Source organism: Oenanthe melanoleuca, chromosome 8, assembly GCF_029582105.1.
Source record: "Oenanthe melanoleuca isolate GR-GAL-2019-014 chromosome 8, OMel1.0, whole genome shotgun sequence".
In the NCBI taxonomy this organism is placed as follows: domain Eukaryota; kingdom Metazoa; phylum Chordata; class Aves; order Passeriformes; family Muscicapidae; genus Oenanthe; species Oenanthe melanoleuca.
Genome location: NC_079342.1, coordinates 12,129,527 through 12,152,190, shown reverse-complemented (window position 1 = coordinate 12,152,190; position 22,664 = coordinate 12,129,527). Strand labels below are relative to the sequence as shown.

The 22,664-nt window shown below is 39.3% G+C and overlaps 1 protein-coding gene across 1 annotated transcript; it reads left to right on the top strand.

Moving 5' to 3' along the window:
- The first annotated feature begins 2,448 nt into the window (after positions 1–2,448).
- Positions 2,449–20,515, top strand: LRRC8B (leucine rich repeat containing 8 VRAC subunit B). Its single transcript, XM_056497593.1, has 5 exons — positions 2,449–2,582; positions 12,657–12,711; positions 13,545–13,642; positions 14,326–16,483; positions 17,450–20,515. The coding sequence occupies exons 4-5, from the start codon at positions 14,351–14,353 to the stop codon at positions 17,720–17,722; spliced, it is 2,406 nt and encodes an 801-aa protein (XP_056353568.1). The 5' UTR covers positions 2,449–2,582; positions 12,657–12,711; positions 13,545–13,642; positions 14,326–14,350; the 3' UTR covers positions 17,723–20,515.
- The last annotated feature ends 2,149 nt before the right edge of the window (positions 20,516–22,664 follow it).

The following is a 22,664-nucleotide window of genomic DNA, read 5'->3' as shown; positions in this document are numbered from 1 at the left end:
TGTTGAAAAGGATCAGGAGATGGCATGATGTGTGAAAGGAAGCTGAACTTTCACAGTATTGTCAAGGTGTTGTTTTTCAGTACCTTATGAATGGCTGTCACAAACAAATAGGATGGGTGTTGGAGCTTGAAGAGCATTTTTCAGATAATGATGATTGAAAAAGACTGGAAAAAATTAATCCTGACAAATAATTGTCACTAAGCTAACCTTAAAGATGAGCTAGATCTGCTAGGGTATACAGTGAGTAGCTGCATAGCTAAAACAGTGTTGTTTTTGAGTAAGGTGTTAACAAAATATTTCCTTTGCTCAGAGGCTGGTGTGGTTCAACTGATGGGTTGAGTCCTCCCCCTGTGCTTCCCCAGAGGCTCCTCAGAGTAAAGAACTAAACCTAGATAACTGTGCTGTAATCTTATGCTCAACCAATTATAAATCTCATGAACATTAACTTCCATGTTCTGACTTAAACCTATACTTTGATTCTTAGCACAAATAGCTCTTGGTTTTATAATTTAGTCGAACATTATTTTGTCTTCCTAGCGTATTGCTGACAAAAAGAAAATATGGCAGATCTTGGAGACAGACTTTTCCTTTTTGAGTTAGTAGAAAACAAGACTATAAAATGAGATGTAGTTTTATTTATTTTGCTTATGGACAGGGGAAATAGTCCCAGTAAAATAAATTAATTAAACGATTCCTCAGGGAAACCCTAATAGAGCAGAAAATTTGCCTCGATGATACAGCCAGCTAAGGAGGCGGCAGGTCATGAGACAAAAGGGAATTAGTCTCCTGGGAAGAGGCTGGCCTGCTCTCTGCTGTTTACCAAACCTCACCAAGGACTCTTGGAGCGGTAATTGCAGACAATGCCACGATGTTGACATCTTTGTGGTGACAGTAGCTGTTTCTCTGAGGTTAGATTATTATCAACGTTCATCACCTTAAGTAGAAGTTATCAGCCTAAAACAAATACCTTCCCTGCTAGGCTACTGCTGTGACTGCAAACTAAAAAAACAAATGGTCTATTTCTTTTTTCAACACACCTTTTCATTGGTATTTCTACATGCTTGAATTAAAAAGTGAGGTTCCCTTTTGTTTTAATTAGTTTCACTTTTGGCTCCAGTGCAATGCTTGTGCTTCCTCAAAATATGATATATCTTAACGTCTCTTTTAAACTGAAACTAACACTACTAGCTAAATGTGCACTGACTACACATTTAAAAACTATGAATACAATTTGAAAATTGTAAACTTTTGCAAAATTTAGTATCTCTGTTATTTCAAATGAAGATGGTTCTGTACAGCTGAAAAGGATTTTTGTGTTACACGGGGGAAAAGCAATATTTTGAAAATAGTTCCTTTTCCCACGATTGATGACTGGACAGATTATAAACATTACCATAGCAGAGGCAGTGTAAGGAGTGTAATTATACTGTAAATAGAGCTTAGACTAGGTCTTTGCAATGGCGTTACTAATAATGAAAATATGTCAGGACAATTACTTGAATAGAGTGAGCTGTTTGCACGACTCAGAGGAGGGAGGCAGAGCCCATTTGTCCCAGTTTTTTGTAGAAATCTAGGTAGGAATCAGAATTTTCTTTCAGGCTTTCATGCCTTTGCCCAGCAGAAGTGGCCTCTTCAGATATCTGGAGAAGGGAGCTGCACTGCCCGCTGGAGAAAGAGGAGGTGAAAATATATAGGAAATAGGAAAGTCAAATGAATTATGACTTTTTAAAAACGTTGTGTTTATTTGTGGACTCTATAATACCGGTATCAGGTTTTCAGTGGAACTCAGAGCCATAGAAGAGCCTGGCTGCACAGACTTTCGGCTGTTCTGTCAGAAGGAGGGCGGGCGTTGGGTGTCCCTGGCCCGGAGGGAGACCCCGGTGCTGCAGGACATTGGCAGCGGCGGTGCCGGGGCTGGGGCGGGAGCTCATCCCGAACGCATCCGCTCGGTACCGCTCGGTACCGCTCGGTACCGCTCCCCAGCATTCCCAGCATCTCCAGCCCCGCTCCTTCCGCTCGCCCCCAGCGGGGCTAGGGGCCGCTCCGGGATCCGCACCCCGCCCCAGCCGAAGGCTCCGCTGGGATTAAATCGCCTTTCGCGAGTGTCACCGTCTCTATTTTTACTTGCTACCGGCCGGCGACAATGGCTCTCTCACTTCCTCCACCTCTGCCAACGGCTCGGGTTATTTAAACGCCGGCTCGGAGGAGGGGCGGGGCTTGCTGCCTGCGGGCCGGCACGGCCGCGGCGCCGCGCCGAGGGGCTCTGAGGCGGGCGATCCCGGCCGCGGCGCCGGGAGGGGCGGTCGGGCGGCTCCGCAGGTGAGCGGCGGGGCCGGGCCGGGCCGGGCGCGCTGCTTTTGTCCGCCGCAGCTCCCCCGCCCCGGCCCGTCAGCGGCGCCGCCGGCCGCGCGCCATTGGCTGCGCGGGCGGTCACGTGACCGCGGCGGGGCCCGCCCCAGACGCGCCGGTTGGAGCCGGTGCCTCGCGCTGCGCCGCGGCTGCCGTGCGGACGGAGCGCGCGGACCCAGCGCCGCTGCGCGGGCGGGCCGGGGGCGGCGGCGGCGGCGGCGGCGGCAGGGCAGGTAAGGGAGGGGCGGCTGCTGCTGACAGGTGCCCGCGGCCCCGGCGTGCGAGGGAGGCACGGGCAGGAGGAGGGGGAGAGCCCGGAGCGGGGCTTTCCGAGGGCAGCTCTCGCCGTCCCCGCTTTTCCCGGGGTTGCCCCTCCGCCAGCGGAGCGGGAGGGCGCTGCCGTCCCGCGGGGTGCCCGGCGCCGCTGGTCGGGCGGCCCGGTGAGCCTGCGCGGCGGCCGCCCCTTCCCTCAGCGGGGCCGCTCACCTGCCGTGAGCCCGCGGGCCGGCCGGGGCTGACAGGGGCCGGGCGTGGGGCGCTCCGCGGGTCTGTGGCCGCCCCGGGGCCCGCGGGCGGTGCTCGGCGAGAACCGCTCCGTGCTTTGCGTAACCGATATCTGCGCGTCCTCGAGTGACCCGGGCGCTACAGGTCGCCTGGGGCCGCTTTCCTCCGGCCCGGGCTCGGCCGGCCGGGCGGCAGCCGTCACCCTTCGGCCCCGGGCGGGCAGGCGGCACCTGCCCTCGAGCAAGTGGCAGGAGGGAGCCACGGCCCAGCGTCCCCGCAAGGGAGAAAAGAGTTAACTCAGCGCTGAGGCCTGACAGTCCTGCGTGTGGAGCGAGAACCGTCCTATTTGTCGTTGTGTCCCTTTCTCCTGTCTGGCCACGCGTTTCTCGTCGCAGCTAGCCAGGGGTCTTGTGGCAGCCCCTTGCGGAGCAGCCTCTCTTTGCGCCCTGGCTGAGTTGCGCAAGTGGCATCAGGCTGACTTTGTGCGCGTCTGCTCAGGGATGAAACTGGGGCAGCTTCCTGGCTTTGGGTCAGAATTTGGCTGTAGTGAGTGCTGCAGTTGACCAGTTATGTAGGAGCGATTAAAGTGGACTTCCCTAAAGCTTAATTTTATGCTAAGAATGCAATTAATTATGCTGATAAGATGAACTGTGTTTGAATTGGCCCCTCAGTTCTTGAGCAAGCTAGAAGCTATGTGGTCTCTTATAGTTTCAAGTATTTATGTTTCGTATTTTGGTGACTCCCAGCTTTCTTTGTCTGTTTGGTGAAAGGTTAAGGTAAGGTGTCAGTTATTTCGGATGTCTTGGAATTTTTTCTTAAGTACCTTCCTAGCAGGTAGGGCAACAGATTAGGCCTTACTGATCTGTTTTGTTTAACTTAAACTTTCAAGAGAGTGATGAAGGAAAGCCCATGCGGTTTAAGTAGTGAAATCTTACAGTACTTGCAGAATTTATCAAGTAATGTCCATCTGTATTGAACACATTTTCTTCAGTATCTGTGTAGCTCAGATGACTGTGTGAAGAATAGAAAAGCTAACTTTTCTTCAGTATCTGCGGCCCTGAGCAGTGCAAAGGACATGAAATGAAATGGGAGTGGAAATGAGAATGATTATGGCAGAGAACCAGTAGTTAATATATTATACAGGGGAGATTTTTTTAAAGGATTTTTTTGAGTGTTTTAAAGCATTTTGTTCTAGCCAGATGACAAATGTTTATCAGAGAGTTTTACATTAGCATATATTATTACATTATGCTGAATTTTACATTCACATAATGCAATTGACTTATAACTTCAGTGGGATTCATGTAACTCTTAGAAATTGTGCAATATTAACTTGCTAGTTCCCTTCCATTTTTGAGAGGAGGGAGTTGCTGGTCTGGCTTGTCTGTGTTTCCTCTTTCATGAAAACACTATTTTTATGGGGAGAAAATTGCCTTTTGTTTATTGCAAGTTACCAATACAGCTGTTTGAAGTTAATGAAAGCATGTTGTAGAGAGGGACCAACAGTGCTAAAGGAACATCCATCAGTATTTCAGCATTGTAAAGTGAACCTTGTAGAGCAGTATATCACTGTCAAATAAGTATTTTTCTAAGGGGTTTCTGAAGGGGGATGGAGGGGGAAATCTTGTCTTGCTTTAGCTGCTGCTGTGCCTGCTCTGCCTGATGCCCTACAGGTAGCAAAAGAGACTGTGGCACTAATAATACTACTTCAGCTTACAATACCTACTGCTAAAGCCATAAAGCTTTGCTTAGCTAGGATTAGAAATGGATGTTTCATGTGACTAAGGGGATAAGGTGTGGTTTATATAGGTCTCTGTGCTGCCTATCTAAACGTTTCACACTGCTCTCTGTATTCTAAGCACTGACCTGTGGGCTGTATTTATCCTTAGGCATCCTTATAACAGCTGTTGTCTTGTAAATAATGTTATTCTGCCAGTTGCTTTTGCAGTTATTCTTTTTAAAGATAAGTTAGCAGTCTGCACTGTGGTTATGAAGCTATTTGGTTAAGATATCATGGATAGCCATGCAGAAGGTTGAGAAATGTAAAGTGGAATTAATTCTGATGTTTACATCTGCTGTCTTTAATGTTTAAGTGGGATAGGTTATATAATTCCAGTTAGAGTTTTACCAGACTTGGTGAGTGGGCTTCAGTTTATTGTACTTACACTTGAGTTTGGGGATTATTTTCCCCAAGAATTCTTAGTCTGCTACAAATGAGTTCTGGATTTAATTTTTAGCTAGTTGAAATCAAATTGTAATTCACTGTTGAACTGAAGAACAGTTTCCCCAGCTATTTGATTTAAACTTACTGATATGCAAAGGCTGTGCTTTGTAGTGGTGTAGTGCCTTGGAAGGAAGGCAGGCAGGTGATACAGCTCTCAGTAAAGCTGTTACAAGTGCAGTTCAAGGGACTGTGCTGACAAACTCTCTTCTGATATGGACGCAAGAAGATTCCAGAGTCTTTCAACAGTCAGAAGCGAATTGTGGAGAACTTGTAATGGGCTATTTTCAATTTAATTCTCATTGGTGTTGCTCTGTTTCAAAATAATGTATTTGCACACACTGAAATAAATTATGTGACTGCATTTCCATCATAAGGGCTCAGCCTTAAGTATGTTTGTATGCTGTAAACTGGAATGCAATTTCTTATACTGAAATTGAGAATTTAGTTGACTGTGAGAAACAAAAGGGATTTAAAATGCTGGGAAGGAGTCCAGTGATACCAATAAGAATATGGTAATAATACAATCTGGGTGCTAGTAATTGCGAGTAGAATTTAGACATTGTTGCAAACACTTTGTTTCTTTATGAGATAGTTTGAATTGTGATTTTAGTTAGCAGTTGTGCCACAAAAATGAAACTTTGCTACAAAACCGTGGTCGTGTAGTTTACTCAGACTTAATTAAAGTGACATTGATTTTTAGAGCTCTTATTTCAAACCCCAGAAAATGTAACCCCTTATTTCCCAGACATTATTACCTTAATTTTCTGGGAAAATACCAGTATTCTGTGAGTAGTTCAGGCTGTGAAATATTTATGTAGCTATTTTCTGATAGCTAAATAAATCATCTGCAACCAAATATGAAAATCTAGTGAGCTGAAATTTAGTAATAGTACATTGTGATTTTAATGCTAAAGTATTAGTCTTTTGAACTAATTTTTCTGTCTGAATGAAAGCAAAATCTTGGTGTGCATTTGCGTAATCCAAAATATTTGAAGAAGAGAGGGAATTTGAAAATTTTTAACTAAAAACTGTTGGTTTCTAGCCTGTGTTTAAGTTATTCACAAGATAATCTTTCCAACCTATGCCAATGCAAGCGTGAAACTCATTGTTGCTTTTCCAGTGCCTTTTCCAAGTAAATGTTTTTTATTAAACATTAACATTGTTTAAATACTAACTTTGCAGAGACACTGACTACAAAGTTAGGAAAATTATTGCTTAATTGAAGTGAGATGGGCTATGTCAATACTCAAGTGCTTTACCAAACAGGATTTAAAAGCAGTGTCTGCTTTGCTTCAAATTATTATTTAGTTTCTTATGACTATGGGGCTGGAGGTTTTTTACTTCAAAGTTCTTAATTGATTCAGGTGATGATAAAACCTTGACTCTTGTTTTTGTAGTTCTTAAACTTGGCTTCTTACCAAAGTGTGTTTCTGATAATACTGCTATCTGAAAAACCCTACCAACTGTTGGGTCTCTTCAGACAGCCTACTCAGAAAAGGAATTTTTGCACAGTTGGAGAGTTGCACAGCACACTTGGGATTGATGGAAGTACAACGCGTGAACACAGGTCCTAAACTAACTTTGTGTTTGTTCAGGAAACAAAGCAGGATTACTGTGGATTTATTTAGAATTCAAGTCTGATCGCTTGTTTTTGGTTCTGAAACTTGCCATTGTTCTAGGAGATGCTTCTGATAGGCACAACATGGCTTTCAGCTCTCCTGTTCCCATGCACGTGTGCAGCTCTGAGCTGTACACTTGTGTTTAGGCATGCAATTTGTGCATACTCTACCACACACTGTGTGCAGTGTGAAGTTTGTTTTTCAGTCTGTTCATTTTATTAAAAGAAGAGGAGATGTAGCTGGTTGCTTTGTCCAGTTAGTAAATACATAATGCAGAGTAATATGATTAGTAAGGTACTTGAGAGGCTGGGGGGTTGTGCAGCCAGATTGCACACTGCTGGAGGATTGCTAAGGTCTGTTCTACTTCCATTTCAAGCAGGCTTGTATTTGACTCCAGTCTCAAGTTTTTCCTTTTCTTACTTTGGAGTGGGGATATTCTTTAAAAAGGTAATAAGATGGGTTTCAGGAGAGCTGCCATACAAATAGAGTGCCTGAGTTTGCATCAGATATCAATTGGAAATTTATCTGTTCCAGTTATTCTATTTTAGCTATTTAGACCACACATCTAGAATCAAGTGTTTCAGCTTGTCAGGCTGGCATTCACGAGTAACTGTCTTTCCTGTCAAACAAAATGAAAACCTCCTGCCTCTAAAAGGAGATGTGAGCCACTGCTCAAAATCCAAATCAGCTTTCTGATGTCAGAACTAATAGAGTGAAATCAGATGTGTTCCTGTATTGCTGCCCTGATAATTATATTTTCCTAGATGCAATTAAGTTCTTGTCTGTGGAAGTAATAATGTTCCCTTCTAGAAAGTTCTCCACCAATCTTACGCAGCATCAGGAAAACCTAAAACTAAAAGACTATTTTTGACTGTTCTTAAATCTTGTAGATATATTTGTACATGGTAATAATTATCTTGCAGAGAAAGAATACATTTGGTATCTATTTTCTGTAACCTGTTTCCATTCTCAACATCTGCAATCCTGAGAGAATGCTGGTCTTAGCAGTCTATAAATGTTGAAAAAACTTCAGTACCCTTTTTTGGCCAAATGTTGAAATTTGAATTTATTGTGGTAGATAACTATTCATGTTTTAGAAACATCAGAATTATTCTCAATAGAATGAGAACTACAAATAAAAATTAATGTTTGTGAGATCAGACCAAGGTGATAATGTCTGGCCACTATAAGGAAAAGGAATAGCATGTATTTCCAGCTCTCAGAACCAAACAGAAGCTTAGTATGATCCACAACAGCTCAATACCTAGTAAGAAATTGTTAGTGTTTAATATTCCTCATATAAATAATTTTTAGAGAAGAGCAGAAATGTTACCATGATTTTACAGTTGAGAAGTTTGAGTTGGAAAGCAATAAAATTATTTGTATGAAGCAATTCAGCTGTTAGAAGTAACTTGTTAACTAGGTTAGGTATTGTATTGGAAAGCAATGTTTGAGCTAGGAAATTCATGCAGAATGGAGGTTCTCTCTGCTTTGCTTTCTGATGTCCTGGGCATAGCAGCATAATGAATTGACATAATCTCTCTGACTTAAGGAAACTAAAGGGATAAAAAATAATTTTTTATTGTAATACTTACCTTGGTATGCAAAATAAAACAGATATCATTGATGCTCATTTAGAATACTGGAGAGATACTGCTGATACCATTGTCTTTTGGTTATGTAGTCATATTTCCCAGCATGAGAAACAAAACATGGTTAGAAGAATAAAAAGGTATAATAAGCAAGCTTGAAAAACCTTATTTCATGCAGTTGGAAAGTGTCTGACTGTGTTATGTGTTTGTACTGGGATGAAGGACTTGATGTACTGTTGTGTAAGATGGTTTCTGGGAGAGCTACCAAAGGTGCAGTTAAAGGATCTAGGCTGTGACTGATGAGGTTGCTTTTGATTAATCTTGCTTGTTTAGGAAAGAACAGGTGAAGAACTAAGGAGACTTTTTATATTTAATGTTCCAATCTTGCTCCAAGATTTCTTTGGAACTTGGAAGTAAAGAGTAGTATCTTTAGAACTGAGTTACTGACTTTAAAACTTAATTGGAGATGGGGGAGCAACAAAGGAGGCCTGTTCTTGCACATATCACTTGAGGGTGTAATCTGTGCCAATTCCCTGGTATCTTCCTTGACACATTTGGGCTGGAATACTTTACAGCTTGGCATGCCTGCAGTCGTCTCTGGAGAGAATTGTCTCCTTTGGTTTAAATTAGCATTAGCTGAGCACTGATGGACTATATGCATCTGTCCTAAGAGGGCAGAATCATTTCCAATACAACTCTCTCCCCTTCTCTCCATCCCCACTATATCCTTATTATTCTTTCTCTTATGCCAGAAAGCCCCTTCCTTTAGTCTGCTTTCTTAAGTCTCCATTCCTTTGAGCATTGCTTGTCTTGCAGTTCTGATTCTGGTTTTGTTGCCTTTTTTCTGATTGAGATAAGGCTCTTTAGACATCCAGATTAGGTTTGTATGGGGATGGTGCCCCTTTTTGCTGCAAGTGTTTTCATGGGTATTAGTGAAGGACAGCCTTTGCTGCTCTGAGAGCTACATCACTGGTGGCACATCCCTCCAATAATTTATTTTTCAAAGTGGAATTTGTGAAATATACAGCTGCTTGAAGAAATGTAAATTAATGGAGCAGATAAGAGTGCTAGAGTTTCCAATGAACACAAATTAAATAAGTTATTAATTAAATATTGGGATGAAACAAGGTAAGTATCTATTGTATGGCCAATACAAAGCATTCTCTTCTGAACAGAAGCTTGCCTTGATATTTATTGTAGTCAGTGTTTTAGAGGCTGATATGTCTCAAGTTTTAAGTTATAACCTAAAGTTACATATTTTAAAAATGGCTCTCTGAAAATAGTATTGAGACAGTAAAGCTGTACAAAACATTGCTTACTAGAAATGCTCAGATTTGATTCAGAGCCCAGATTCTGCTTGGTTCATTAAGGATTTCAGAAAGCACCATGGCTACAAATGGAGTGATAGGTTCTGGACAAGTAGACAGCTTGTTCTCAAAGACATCAGTCATGTTGATGCAATTACATGAAAACAAAGTTGGTCTACCTTTCATTTTACTGTATTTTTTTACCATTAGAAGTCTCTTATGTATTTAATTTTATAACTTACTTATTCAGAAACTTAGGTCTGTACCTACTTAGCAATTTTCTATATTTTGTAGGGTTCTTGTGTAAAGTGTTTGTCTCACCTATCTGCTTGGTTTTAAACTGGATCTTTTTCTTACTAGTACAGGCCTTTCTAGGAGCATAGGTTGTGACCTATTTCAGGTAGAACATCATCCTTAATTTGAGGAGAGGGCTGCACACAGGTGACCAAAATACAGATTGTGAAAGAATTACTGCTTGAAAAAGGGAGAGGCAGTTATGTAAATGCTTCTGCTAAGAGTAAGTATGGCAGTATCCTTCTTTATGGAGTCACTTGCACCAGAACTCTTTCAGTACCTCTCTGCTGTTTACAGAATATTTAAGAAAGGATGCAGTAATATGCCAATAAAAGGAGAAGTTTTTGCCAGGAAAGATCTGGTTTGGGTGATGAGTGTGTGTATGGGTAAAGTTTGTTTATTTTACTTCCTTTGGGAATTTTCATGAGGGTTTGTTTGCAAGCCTCAGGCTTTCATGTGAATCCGTAAGCAAGTACTGGGAGTCTCAAAAGTACCTATGAAGCAAAACCTATGATGTGTTTAATTTATTATCAAACTTAATTTTCTATCCCAAACTTGAGAAGAAAAAGTGATATATTTAAACTAGCTAGAAACTAAGTTGATACTGTAGTTCAGAAATGACTTTTAATAGAAAATTAATAAAACAGATACATTACTTAGTATGCCAGCATCTCCTTACCTAGGCTGAGAAGCAACTGCAAGAGTCTAAAGAGTCTGCCTGAAAACTTGGTGGATGTGTTTCTTTAGGAGGGGCCATAGGAGTACCTGTTAAGTAGTTGTATGAAGCTTTAGTTCTATACATCTATTTTGATTAAATTAGTATGTCAGAAACACCAGTTGAATATCCTTTAGGGAGGACAAGCAAGGTAATTTGCCTTGCTGCACTCCTGACTATATGTGCCTAAAATTCTGTAAGCAATGTTCAAATGACAGAGTAAAGCAATGCTAAGTACCCTTTTGGCAGCTAGGGATGGTGGTGGGTGTCCGATGCTTATAGAGAATATTATTTGAAATGAGAACCTTTTATTCACATTCTGGATATGTTTCTGTTGTTCTGATTTATTAAATCTTGAAGTAACTAAAAATTATCTTGATAATAGTGATCTTTATCACTTTATTTTTCTGGCCTGTGTCTCTGTATTGGTCTGGAGTTACTCTCCTGAAGTCATCATTTTGCCTGGGGCTAAGCTTCATTCTCTCTCCTTCTAAGAAAGATTGCCAATTGAGTTAGGCCACTTTGAAAAGCTTTTATGGCTTTGATATGGGTTTAAAGCTGCTGGAGATGAGGTTTATCAAATCCATTACAGTTCAGCATTATTCCATTTGATTAGTCACTCTTGGCATACAGATAGTATTTGAAAGAAAAATGTGTTCAGCAAAATTACCATCAATAATTCACATGTTTATGTTACAATTGTATATACTATGTAGTCCTCTGATGGGAAGGTTCATTTCATAAACATAAACTTGTAATGGATACGCATTCTTCAGTGGAAGACTTCAAAAAGAAGCCATTTACCAGACCAGATTTCAAGTATTTAAATACTTAATATTGTGACATTTGCTTTCTGCTAGAAAGTGTTGTAAAACCACAGCAAGACTGTAGTGATGGGGGCTAACAGCTTTCCTTTGCAAGGCAGATAGGTGACAAAGCACTTTATAGAAACAGACCTCACAAAGTTGCTTGGGTCAGCTTCACCTTGAGTTCTCAATCTGTACAAAAACAAAACACTTTTTTTTGTTAGCATTATGACATTGGTTGAAAATTATGTATCAAGTGATGCAGTCTCAAGTATACCAATATGATTTGCACAGAATTAGCTTAAGTTTCATTTTATGTTCTTTTTTTTTTGTAAATTTTAGGGAAAATACTTTATCAAAGAGTGTTAGCTGTTTTATTGTACTCTGAATTTTGTCCTTTGTACTGAACATGTTTGTCAGCAAAAGAATTGCTCCCATCTTTATGCTTATTAGACCTTTCATACTATGTTAAACTCTCAGCCAATTTAGTGGTAATTTTGACTTTTCAAATGTTTTTCTTTATTAAAAATTTGCTATTTTTACCTTTTGATCTTACTTTGTTTCATCATTCAATATATTTGTCTCTTAGTGTGTTCTTTACAACTTTAACAGAGGTGCCAAGTCTTTCATTTTTATAATAAAGTTCAAGCAAGAAGAATTGACTAGTTTTAATTTGAGGTAGGAAGTGAAAAAAATGTTTTTGATTTTCTTCTGTTTACATTCAAATCAGGCATGTTTGGCTTGAGTCAAGATTTGATCCAGGTATTCTTCGCAGAACGAAAGCCTTAATTTGAATGGGTTTATTATCTCTTCGTGCTTTTATACCAACAAATTTATATTCAAACCACAAGATTTATATCAAAAGAACTCATTTTAAAGGCATTTGAGATGTGCTTTTGGAAGTTGGAGTGATTGAAGAAATTGCCATTTTTCAGCTGTGTAGAGCATCTCAGTTGCAGAACTTGTAACTTTATGTAAATGCCAAAACTGTTGAGCTTAAATGGCTTTTAGTGCTTAGAAAGGGGACAGTGAGAGAAGCCATTACTTTTGGTAAAGCTACTTTCAGATCTTGATCAAGTAAATAATTTGAAGGGGCTGGCATCTTGAAGATACCTAGACCTTTTTCTCATTGATGTTGGCTCTTTGAAATGCTGTTGTGGAAGGAGTAATGAGCTGCTGTTCTAATACTCACAGTTTTTGGAGTCCAAGTATTTCACAATCTTATGACAATTTATTTTCCTTACAGGAGTGTATTGCAACCATCCAGTCCTTCTTCAGCTGCTTTCCCTGGGGTGGGCCTGGTAAGTTTTTGTATTCTATTATAAATATCCTTGTAATTGCAAGAAGGGTTAATTTATTTTCTGTTATTCTTTCCACTTGAATGTGGAGTAAGAATCAGGTTCAGCTATTGTTTGACTTTTTATAACAGTTTGTCAGCTCTGTTTAAAATTGAAATGGACAGTACCAATATATTGCAAACAAGAGCCAATGTGTGCCCAGGTGGCCACAAAGTCCAGTGGCATCCTGGTCTGTACCAAAAGCAGTGTAGCCAGGGGGACCAGGGCAGTGATTGCCTCCCTGAGCTCAGCACTGATGGGGCCTCACCTCGAGTGCTGTGTCCTGTTCTGGGTCACTCACTACAGGAAAGACATTGAGGGGCTGCAATGAGCCCAGAGGAGGACAGTGGAGCAGGGGAAGGGTCTGGAGCACAAATTTTATGAGGAGCAGCTGGGGGAGCTCAGCCTGGAGAAAAGGAGGATCAGAGGGGAACTTACCAGTCTCTACAACTGCCTGAAAGGAGGGTGTAGCCTGGTGGGGGTCAGTCTCCCAAGTAACAAGTTCATAGTTATTTGGGGAAAAATATTATTTCCTTGTTGAAATAGGGCTTAGCTGTAGGCAGTTTTCCTGGGTGTTTGGGGATTTTTGTGTTGTGACTGCAAAACTTTGGCTTTGCATGCTGCATGATCACGTATGAACACATACTGTTCCATTTCATGTAGCTGTAGTAATGAAGAGTTTAATGGAGGCATAATGAGGCAACAGTTCTAATAAAAGCTGTAATGTTTGCTCTTTTTTTATTAATTAGCCATTTATTTGCCATTAAATAAGTATACTCAATATTTTCTCCATCCAGAATGAAGACAAATGTAAAGATGGCATGTCCAAGGAATTTTAAAAGGTGTAGACCTCCTGACTGAGCAGTGCTGTTTTTTATTCTCTTTAATTAGTAAAGTAAGTATGAATCAAACCTATGCTTCTGGGATTTAAATGTCATTTTAATATATATATATATATATATATATATATATAATGATATTGAACAACCATATGTTGTGCTACCTCAATTTTAATTTAATTCTCTTGATGGGAGAAGATGGGGAATTATGTATAACAATATGTAATACACAAGGGCTTTTTGGGAATTTATGTACTTTTAATTGGGTAGAATTATTTAATCTGGTAGAAAGTTCTAAACTACAAGGGCCATCATGTTAATGTACCACTCTGATTTTGGAATTCTTCATAAAGAAGACATCACTTATGTAAGTTTATGATGGTAGTGAAGGACTACTAATAATACATTGACCACTTCTTTAACTTCTACCTGCTTGTTGGTTTTACTGGAGCAGTATCCAAATGTTTGGTTGAAATATACCTTCTCTCATGCTAGTTTCACTCTTCAAGTTTTTTCACTCCCAACTACCTTTACTTAAAATAAATCCATGAGATGATGGCTGGGGTCAGGTCCCAGAAGTTCTTGGATCCTTTTGCTATGCTCTGGAGTCCAGGCCACATGTTACACATATTTAAAACTGTGAAAACAGTAATAAACTTCAAGTATTTAATGGTGAGATAATTTATTTTTTTTAACAATTCTCTAAGAATGTCTTTTCTTTTCTTTCTTCTTCTACCAGCTGCTGTTCTCTCACAGGTGAAGTCATGATCACGCTAACAGAACTCAAATGCTTAGCAGATGCCCAGTCATCCTACCACATACTAAAACCATGGTGGGATGTCTTCTGGTATTACCTCACCATGATAATGCTGCTAGTTGCTGTGCTCGCTGGGGCTCTCCAGCTTACTCAAACCAGAGTATTGTGTTGTCTTCCTTGCAAGCTAGAATTTGACAATCATTGTGCTGTGCCTTGGGATTTAGTTAAAGCCAACCTTAACATGTCAGCTAGCTCGACAGCACCGATAATCATCCCGCTTAAAATCCAGAATTATCTCCATCGGCAGCAGTATTCCTACATCGATGCCGTATGTTATGAGCGACAGCTTCACTGGTTTGCCAAGTTTTTTCCATACCTAGTGCTTTTGCATACCTTTATTTTTGCAGCTTGCAGTAATTTCTGGCTTTACTATCCTAGTACAAGTTCCAGGCTTGAGCACTTTGTAGCCGTTCTTCAGAAGTGTTTTGATTCTCCCTGGACAACGCGTGCCCTCTCAGAAACAGTTGCTGAGCAGTCTGCAAGGAAGTTACCCTCAGCCAAATCAAAAACAGTGATTTCATCACCTCAGTGTTCAGGAGACATAGGGGCCAGCAGACAGTCCCTGCCGTATTCACAACATGGCTTGGAAACAACTGGAAGAGAAAATTCAAGTGTTCTTGACAAAAAAGAAGGGGAACAAGCTAAAGCTATATTTGAAAAAGTGAAGAAATTCAGAGTCCATGCCGAAGAAAAGGATGTTGTATACACAGTGTATATGAAACAGATTATAGTGAAAGTCTTTGTAGTTGTCGTAATAGTAATTTATGTTCCCTACTATTTATCATTTATTACACTTGAAATTGATTGTGTAGTTAATGTTCAAGCCTTTACAGGCTACAAAAGGTACCAGTGTGTTTATTCGCTAGCAGAAATTTTTAAAGTTTTGGCTTCATTTTATGTTGTTTTAGTGATCTTCTATGGATTAACTTGTACTTACAGTTTGTGGTGGATGTTAAGAAGTTCACTCAAGCAATACTCTTTTGAGAAGTTGAGAGAGAAAAGTAATTACACTGATATACCTGATGTGAAGAATGACTTTGCATTTATTCTTCACTTGGCAGATCAGTATGATCCTCTGTATTCCCAACGATTCTCAATATTCCTGTCTGATTTGAGTGAAAATGAACTCAAACAGATAAATCTTAACAATGAATGGTCAGTGGAAAAACTGAAAAATAAACTAGTAAGAAACTCCCAAGATAAGACTGAACTTCACCTTTTCATGTTAAATGGTCTTCCAGACAGTGTCTTTGAACTAACAGAAATAGAAGTCCTAAGCCTGGAACTTATCCCTGAAGCCAAACTTCCTTCAGCTGTGACCCAGCTTGTCAGTCTCAAAGAACTCAATGTTTATCATTCGTCACTGACGATGGATTATCCAGCAGTCAACTTCTTAGAAGAAAACCTGAAAACTTTGCGTTTGAAGTCTAGTGAGATGGGAAGAATTCCATTTTGGGTCTTTCATCTAAAAAACCTACAAGAATTGTGCTTAACAGGATATTTCATGCTAGATCATCACAACTCCATATACAATGACGGCTTTCAGGGGCTAAAAAATCTGCGATCAATTCACTTAAAAAACAACCTTTCCCGTATACCTCAAGTGATTACAGATCTTCTGCCTTCTTTGCAACACTTGTCTATCAACAATGAGGGAAATAAACTGATAGTGCTAAATAACCTGAAGAAGCTGGTAAACCTGAGAACCTTGGAACTAATCTGCTGTGATTTAGAGCGCATTCCCCATTCCATTTTTACCCTAAACAATTTGCATGAAATTGACTTAAAAGAAAATAATCTCAGAACAGTGGAAGAAATAATTAGTTTCCAACATCTTAAGAATCTTTCTTGCTTAAAATTGTGGCACAACAGTATTTCATATATCCCAGTGCAGATTGGTGCATTATCAAACCTGGAACAGTTGTATCTAAATTATAATAATATTAAGCATGTTCCATTGCAGCTATTTCTTTGTAGAAAGTTACACTATTTGGATCTTAGCTATAATAAGCTAACCTCCATCCCTGAAGAAATCGGTTATCTGACCAACCTGCAGTACTTGGCTTTGACAAAAAACCATGTGAGTAGAACTTTGAATTACTACTCAAAAACAAAAATAGACTTAAGCTGCTATTTCTTCTGGAGCAGTCTCTAGCTTTTGTGGTGTTCATGATTAAAATAAATCCAGAAAAAAGGGGTGGTGCTTGTTTAATTACTAAAGCTTTGGTATCAGCAAAGCTCACATAATACTAAATAAGTACTATCCTGGTTTGTAGCAGCTTAAGGGCTTTGATCCAGAGATGGTATAGGTTAACATGGCTGCAGAAAGGTATCTTCCCTTTCCCTGCAGTTGTCAATCCTATGTAGTATTTTAGTGGAAGTGAACAGTGTTTAATGTTTACCTTAAAATGTCAAAGTGAAAGCTAAAGTGAATGAACAGCTGGTTGATGAGGAGCTCAGGCATATGACTGGGAAGAGGGAAGTAATTATGGTTGGTAACCTCACAATCAGTGCTAAACTGTCTGGCTTGTTAGTATGGGGCTCAGGCTTGTGACTTCTTTTGAGGTTCATAGTTGTTTTCATTGGTGAGGCTGGTTTTGGGTGTTACATGTCAGTAGAATGGGCCAGGATGACTGTGCTGCACAGATAACTCCTTGTACAGGTTTCACAACACAGGAGCTGCTAATGTCTCTCCAGTCTGTGCTTGTTCATTAAGTGATTCTTAGCAGTAGTCGGCTCTTCCTCTCCCCTGCCACCTGCACACGTCTGCGTGCAGTTCTGCACATGGACGTGTTCCCCCTGCCAGGCTTGGCTTGTGCCAGGAGCAAAGCAGCTTTGTAAGAAAACAGGGATAATAAAACCATTGTAGTGCTCTCAAGCACTTGAACACATAATTATAGAAGAACTACAGTCTTCCTTTTCCTTTCATAAACTAAGAAGGGTTTTTACCCTAAAATAAAAAGGGTAAATGTCAAAGCATGCAGCTGTACATAGGCTAACAGCTTCTAATGTACTTTATTTTTGTTCTTCTCTTTCCTTTTTCTAGATTGAAATGCTGCCTGATGGATTATTTCAGTGCAAAAAGCTGCAGTTTCTTCTTCTGGGAAATAACAGTCTGATGAATTTGTCCCCTTTTGTGGGTCAGCTACTGAATCTTGTTCAGTTAGAGCTCATTGGAAACTATCTTGAATCACTTCCTGCTGAACTGGAAGAATGTCAGCTATTAAAACGAAATAATCTAATTGTAGAAGAAAGGTTGTTAAAAACACTTCCACCTCGTGTAAGAGAGCGTTTGCAGGCATGCTCAGATAAGTCCTAAGTTTAAAATGAAACTCTGCATTGTTGCATTCCACAAGTCTTGCTTAATATCTCTGTAAAGATCTGTGTAGGTAGAGAGGAGTGAAAGAGAGAGAGCAATTTACAAATCGGTCTTAAAATTTAATGTGTTGAACTGAGTTGATTGTATTGTAAAAAGAAAATTCAGATTCAAACAAAAGATGCAGCCTTTTACAAATAAACATGTTTGAATTTTGGAATATGAATTGTTGGTTAGGCTCTAATGATTGAAATAATTCAGCTAAATGTTTATGGTAGTACTGAAAAAGAAGAGATGATTGCCTGGCTATAGTGAGAGTGTATATACTTTTTTCCTACGAGAATTTTTTCTGTTCATAGTCATGATTTAAAATAGTTTTATCTCCTGCCATATGAGGTCTAAGAACTGTATGGAATTAGTTTCTAAATATGAACTCTTCTCTAACTTAGGATGTATTAAATTAAGAGTTTAAACTATTTGAGCAGTTCAATTGCATGGGGTATACTGAAAGTAATTTTTCAACATAAGTTAATTTTTAAAAGCTTTTGACAAGTACTAAGCATTAAATCTATAATTGTGGAAGATGCCATTTGAATCTTGCTATTAAATACCTAGAAGTGGTTTCAGCATTTTGTCTTAAAAATAGTAAATACAAAATTAATTGTTGCCTCGAAATTGGGAGGAATCAGAAGAATCTGAAGTAACTGTTGTACACATGTCCTAGGGAACCAATCTTACATTACTGATCTTCAGAAGCAATGGTGGCAAACAGAAAACAGAATAGTTGCAAAGTTGTCTTCTGTATGTTGTGAGCATCCCAGGTGTTAGTGTAGTGTGTGTTGCTGATTACTATTTTTATAACTTCTCATTACTGACTGCCTCTGTGCAGCTTCTCCACACCCAGTTATTGGGGAGAGGATGGAGGAGGTCTGAGGTTTGTATTAGATAGGGACAGAAAGACACAGATGAAACAAACTAAATAATCACACAATTTATAAGCATTTGGGAGGAAAAGACAGGAAGCATTATAAGCTTTGCCTCTTCTAGGGATGTAATAATTTCATTAATCATAGTGGTGGGATAAACTCTTATGCCATCCTTAATACTTGCAAAACTGGATGGAAATAAAATGTTTCCTGACTTCATTCTTCTGCTGTGCGCTGTTTTATTATATTTTAAGTCTTAATTCTCATGATGTTTATCATGTTCACTAAAAACATAAGTTATGTGCCTGGGGAAAGAAGAGGTTAGTGTGCTTTCCAAAAACATATTTTAAGACTTTAACATCCAGTTTTCAAAAGCCAATCTTAGCTATGGGTTAAGCAGATGAAGTAAACTGTGCCCTTAATGACTTTGTGTTCAAGAAGTGTGCTAACAAACTGCATTCCAGTTTGTAATAACAAATCACCACAGATAAAACTAGTTTTAGTACTAGAATACTTTTAGTTATGTCTTGCTCCCATTCCACTGCCAGTTTTGTGCAGTGTAAAGTTTATTTTGAATGAAAATGTCCAAACAAGTCTGATCAACATCAAAGTAGATGTCTTTACAGAAGCTGTACAAGAGGAACATGTTTATCCACATGATGGCATTCCAAAGACCTTTGCAGTTGGAGCACTTTTCTTCTCAGGGAACCAAAATGTGGTAAAATGATTGCTTTCTATGTAGTTCTAGAAATGTTTAGTTTAAACTGGTTAGTTGTGTTTATGTGCAGACCAGTGCTACTGGAAAAGTTTCATAATGTCCATATATAACTCCTTCAAACTCTGTTAGCTAATTTTGAGTTGTATAACAATCTCATAGGAATTGACATGGTTCATCAACAGAGCTAGTTGTGGTACATGTGATTAAACCACAATGCATTGATTTACACCCCTGTGACAAGACTTGTGTTAATAATTGCAATAGGCCTGTCTGGACTTCATAACGTAACATTAAAGAATACTTTGTGCCAGAATTTGACACTTAAGACTTGCAGTCTAATAATTTATTTCAGATTAAATGAGCATTTTCTTTAAAGCTTTTTTCTAAATTAGGAAGTGGTGTTGAAAAAGTTAAATCAACAAGTAATTGACTTGGCGAATAGCTTCAACTTTTTAGGAATGCATCAGTCCTATTCCATAGACAACCAAACTGATAAAGTTGAAAAATGATCTTAAAATATGCATTTTACACTAGTTCTGTCAGGAGTGGAGTAACAGAAATAACTTGGAGAAAGGTACTTCATTTCTAAAATGGTAGAGGATTTGAGGAATCACTCAAATGCATAATTAATAGTAATATTGTTTTAAAGGCTAAGTGGGTTACATTTTTTGCAGGCTTTAATTTGTTCACTCTGCATCCCATTAGGAGAGTTGGATTATTTTAGCTGCATGTTTTGGTGTTTAAAAAACACCCAGACAAAAGCTGGAAAGTGTAAAGGCTATGATATCTAGGCTTGTTTTCAAACCACAGTGTGCCTTTAGTATCCCTTTTGTACCATGAAACCTAATCCAAGTGCTTACAATTGAGGATGGAAACAAATGTAACTCTGAATTTCTTGAATTCCTTTCAGCCATTACCTTAATATTTACTATTTCCTAAAAACAAGGGAATTTTCAGGTAATCAATTTATGAATCTACTATCAAACTTTGTACAATAATATTGTTGGCATCTAGTCTTTGTATAAATAATAATTTCCAATCAAAAAAGGCTTTTCAACTTGTTTGTGTTGTATTGTGTTTAAGAACTTTGTATTGTGACCTTCCGTATCATGAACATTTTGTTTAAAGATTAAATTTTTGTTTGCATTACAATTCTATGAACTGTTCTTTATTTTTTGTAAGATGTTGCATTTAATGCAAAGCTCAGAAGTTTGCTTCCAGCTCTCTGTGTCTGTGTGGTAGCAGCTCTATCTTCTACAGGGAAGTGTGAAGATGATGAACAGCAGTCGGAAGTGAACACTGGTCCATGTTAAAACAGTTTTCATATTCTGGATTAGGAGAGAAATTTTTGTGTTGATTTAGAACAAAGCTTCCTTCTTAATTGTTGCTACAGAACCTTTTCCATGTCTCCACTTTAATTTTTGTGGGCTGGGTAAGTATCAAATACAGACTGGAAGTGTACTGGGAGAAACAGTTTGGCAATGATTCTCTCCCCAGCTTGGCAGGTACAGCTGTCATGTGGCTAAACTGCCATAAATAATGCTGCTCATGGTAAATCATTAATATATTTCAAGTATTGCATGGCATGTTAGCTGAAACATCTCATTTCTCTTGAAATGCAAGATGATACTTGATGGCTTTTTCTGCAGGCCTGGGTTTGCCTCCATGTTCTTAAAATAAGGGAAAAAGCTCAAACATGCAAGTAGTGTTGCATATTCAAGTGCTAGCTTTTTATTTTTCAAAATAAGAACCTTCCTAGTAAGTTGGCCCTTTGGCCAACAGAACTGTTTGCCATACAGAACTTTGGCCCTTGCTTCTTGGACATGAAATGAAATAACTGATAAAAAATGATGCAGCCTACCTGTTTTGAGGAAGTAGTGTTAGTAAAATAAATCAGATGATGATTTTTTAAAACTTTTTTCATAATCCTAAAGATTTGTGCATTTTATTTTCATTGCAACTTAGAGTCACTCTAATAGTTTAATTTTTTTTTTAACTCAGTAGATTTTCATCATGTTAACATATTTCCTTGGTTATGTGGCTTTTTCATCTTCAAGAATGTAATCTAAAGTTCATTCTATAACCATTTCTAAGAAGTAATTCTTTCTCTCTTCCCTTTCTACCCCAATAAATGCCAGGATTATTGAAAGCAATGTGGGAGCAAATATATGGCTGCAAGTTCTGAAAGCAGGAGGCAGTTCACATCATCTTGTGGATTGTTTCTAGGAAGGATTTTGGAGAACTCTGTTTCTGAAGATCAGTAGTTAATCAAGCTCTCACAGTTTATTTGGCCTTTTTGGATGGCAGGCAGGTCCCTCAAATGTGCAAGCATAGTAGTGCATCTCCCAGAGGGATTGTAGAGACTGCAGTGTAGCTCCAGCATGACAGTGAGTAATGTAGGCTGTGGCAAGGGAGGGGCAATAGTAGTTGATAGGAAGAAGTAAGCAGTGATACTGTGGTCCTATATGCTTGCAGGATACAGCAATTTTTCAGGAATTCCTGTGTCTGAAGAAGCCTCCATCCTGGCATTACATGAAGTTTCTCCCAAGGCTCCATTGCTAGGACATGTAGGTGATGCAGGGGGCAGCAGCAACTCACTCTGGGGCTGTATTGGCCTCTGAAAGGGTTCAGGCATTATCTTAGTCTAGTGTGGTCATTAAAGGAACCATTGCATCTTTGCCTTGTTGCTGCTTTATGTTACTCCATTTATGTGAATATCCATTCCCTCTTTGTTCGACTTCTAATAACCCATAATCTGTTGTTATTTTGTACAAATGTGCTCTCTGCTTCATAGGAGCCAGCTAAAAGACTTTTAGGTTGTATGGACGTGCTAGTCTTACACATTTAACACTTGGAGACATGGAGAAGAGTGGATGAAAATGAGTCTACTTGCAGAGAGGGCAGAGGAATAATTGCTCCAAGTAATGGGCGAGATCTGAGAGATTGTTATTACTGCTTAGCCCAGCAAGGCTCTTAGAAGTGTTTCTTGGGAAGTATAACTTGCTTGTAGGCAGTTCTGGCAGCATGGTGCTTAACACAGGGAGGTATCAGTCTGTAGTGCCCATGGGCCTGCTGTTTTTTATTACTTGCTATTGCTTGCTTCCTCTTATGAAAATGGTATTTCTATATTTACTGCTACTGTTTATAAGTGTTACTTACAATGCACTGAATAAGTTTTCTTTTCCGTTCCCTCATACTTGCATATCTGTCTATTGCAGAAGCCATACTCTTGTCCAAAGATGTTGTAAAGCAAGTATTTGAAAAGTGTGGAGGGATGAAAACTGTAACAGGAGGTATGTAG

Excerpts from the sequence above, each read along its gene's own strand:
- LRRC8B (XM_056497593.1), top strand. The coding sequence starts at position 14,351 with ATGATCACGCTAACAGAACTCAAATGCTTAGCAGATGCCCAGTCATCC. Across the intron at positions 16,484-17,449 it reads TGGCTTTGACAAAAAACCAT|ATTGAAATGCTGCCTGATGG; the intron begins GTGAGTAGAACT and ends TCCTTTTTCTAG.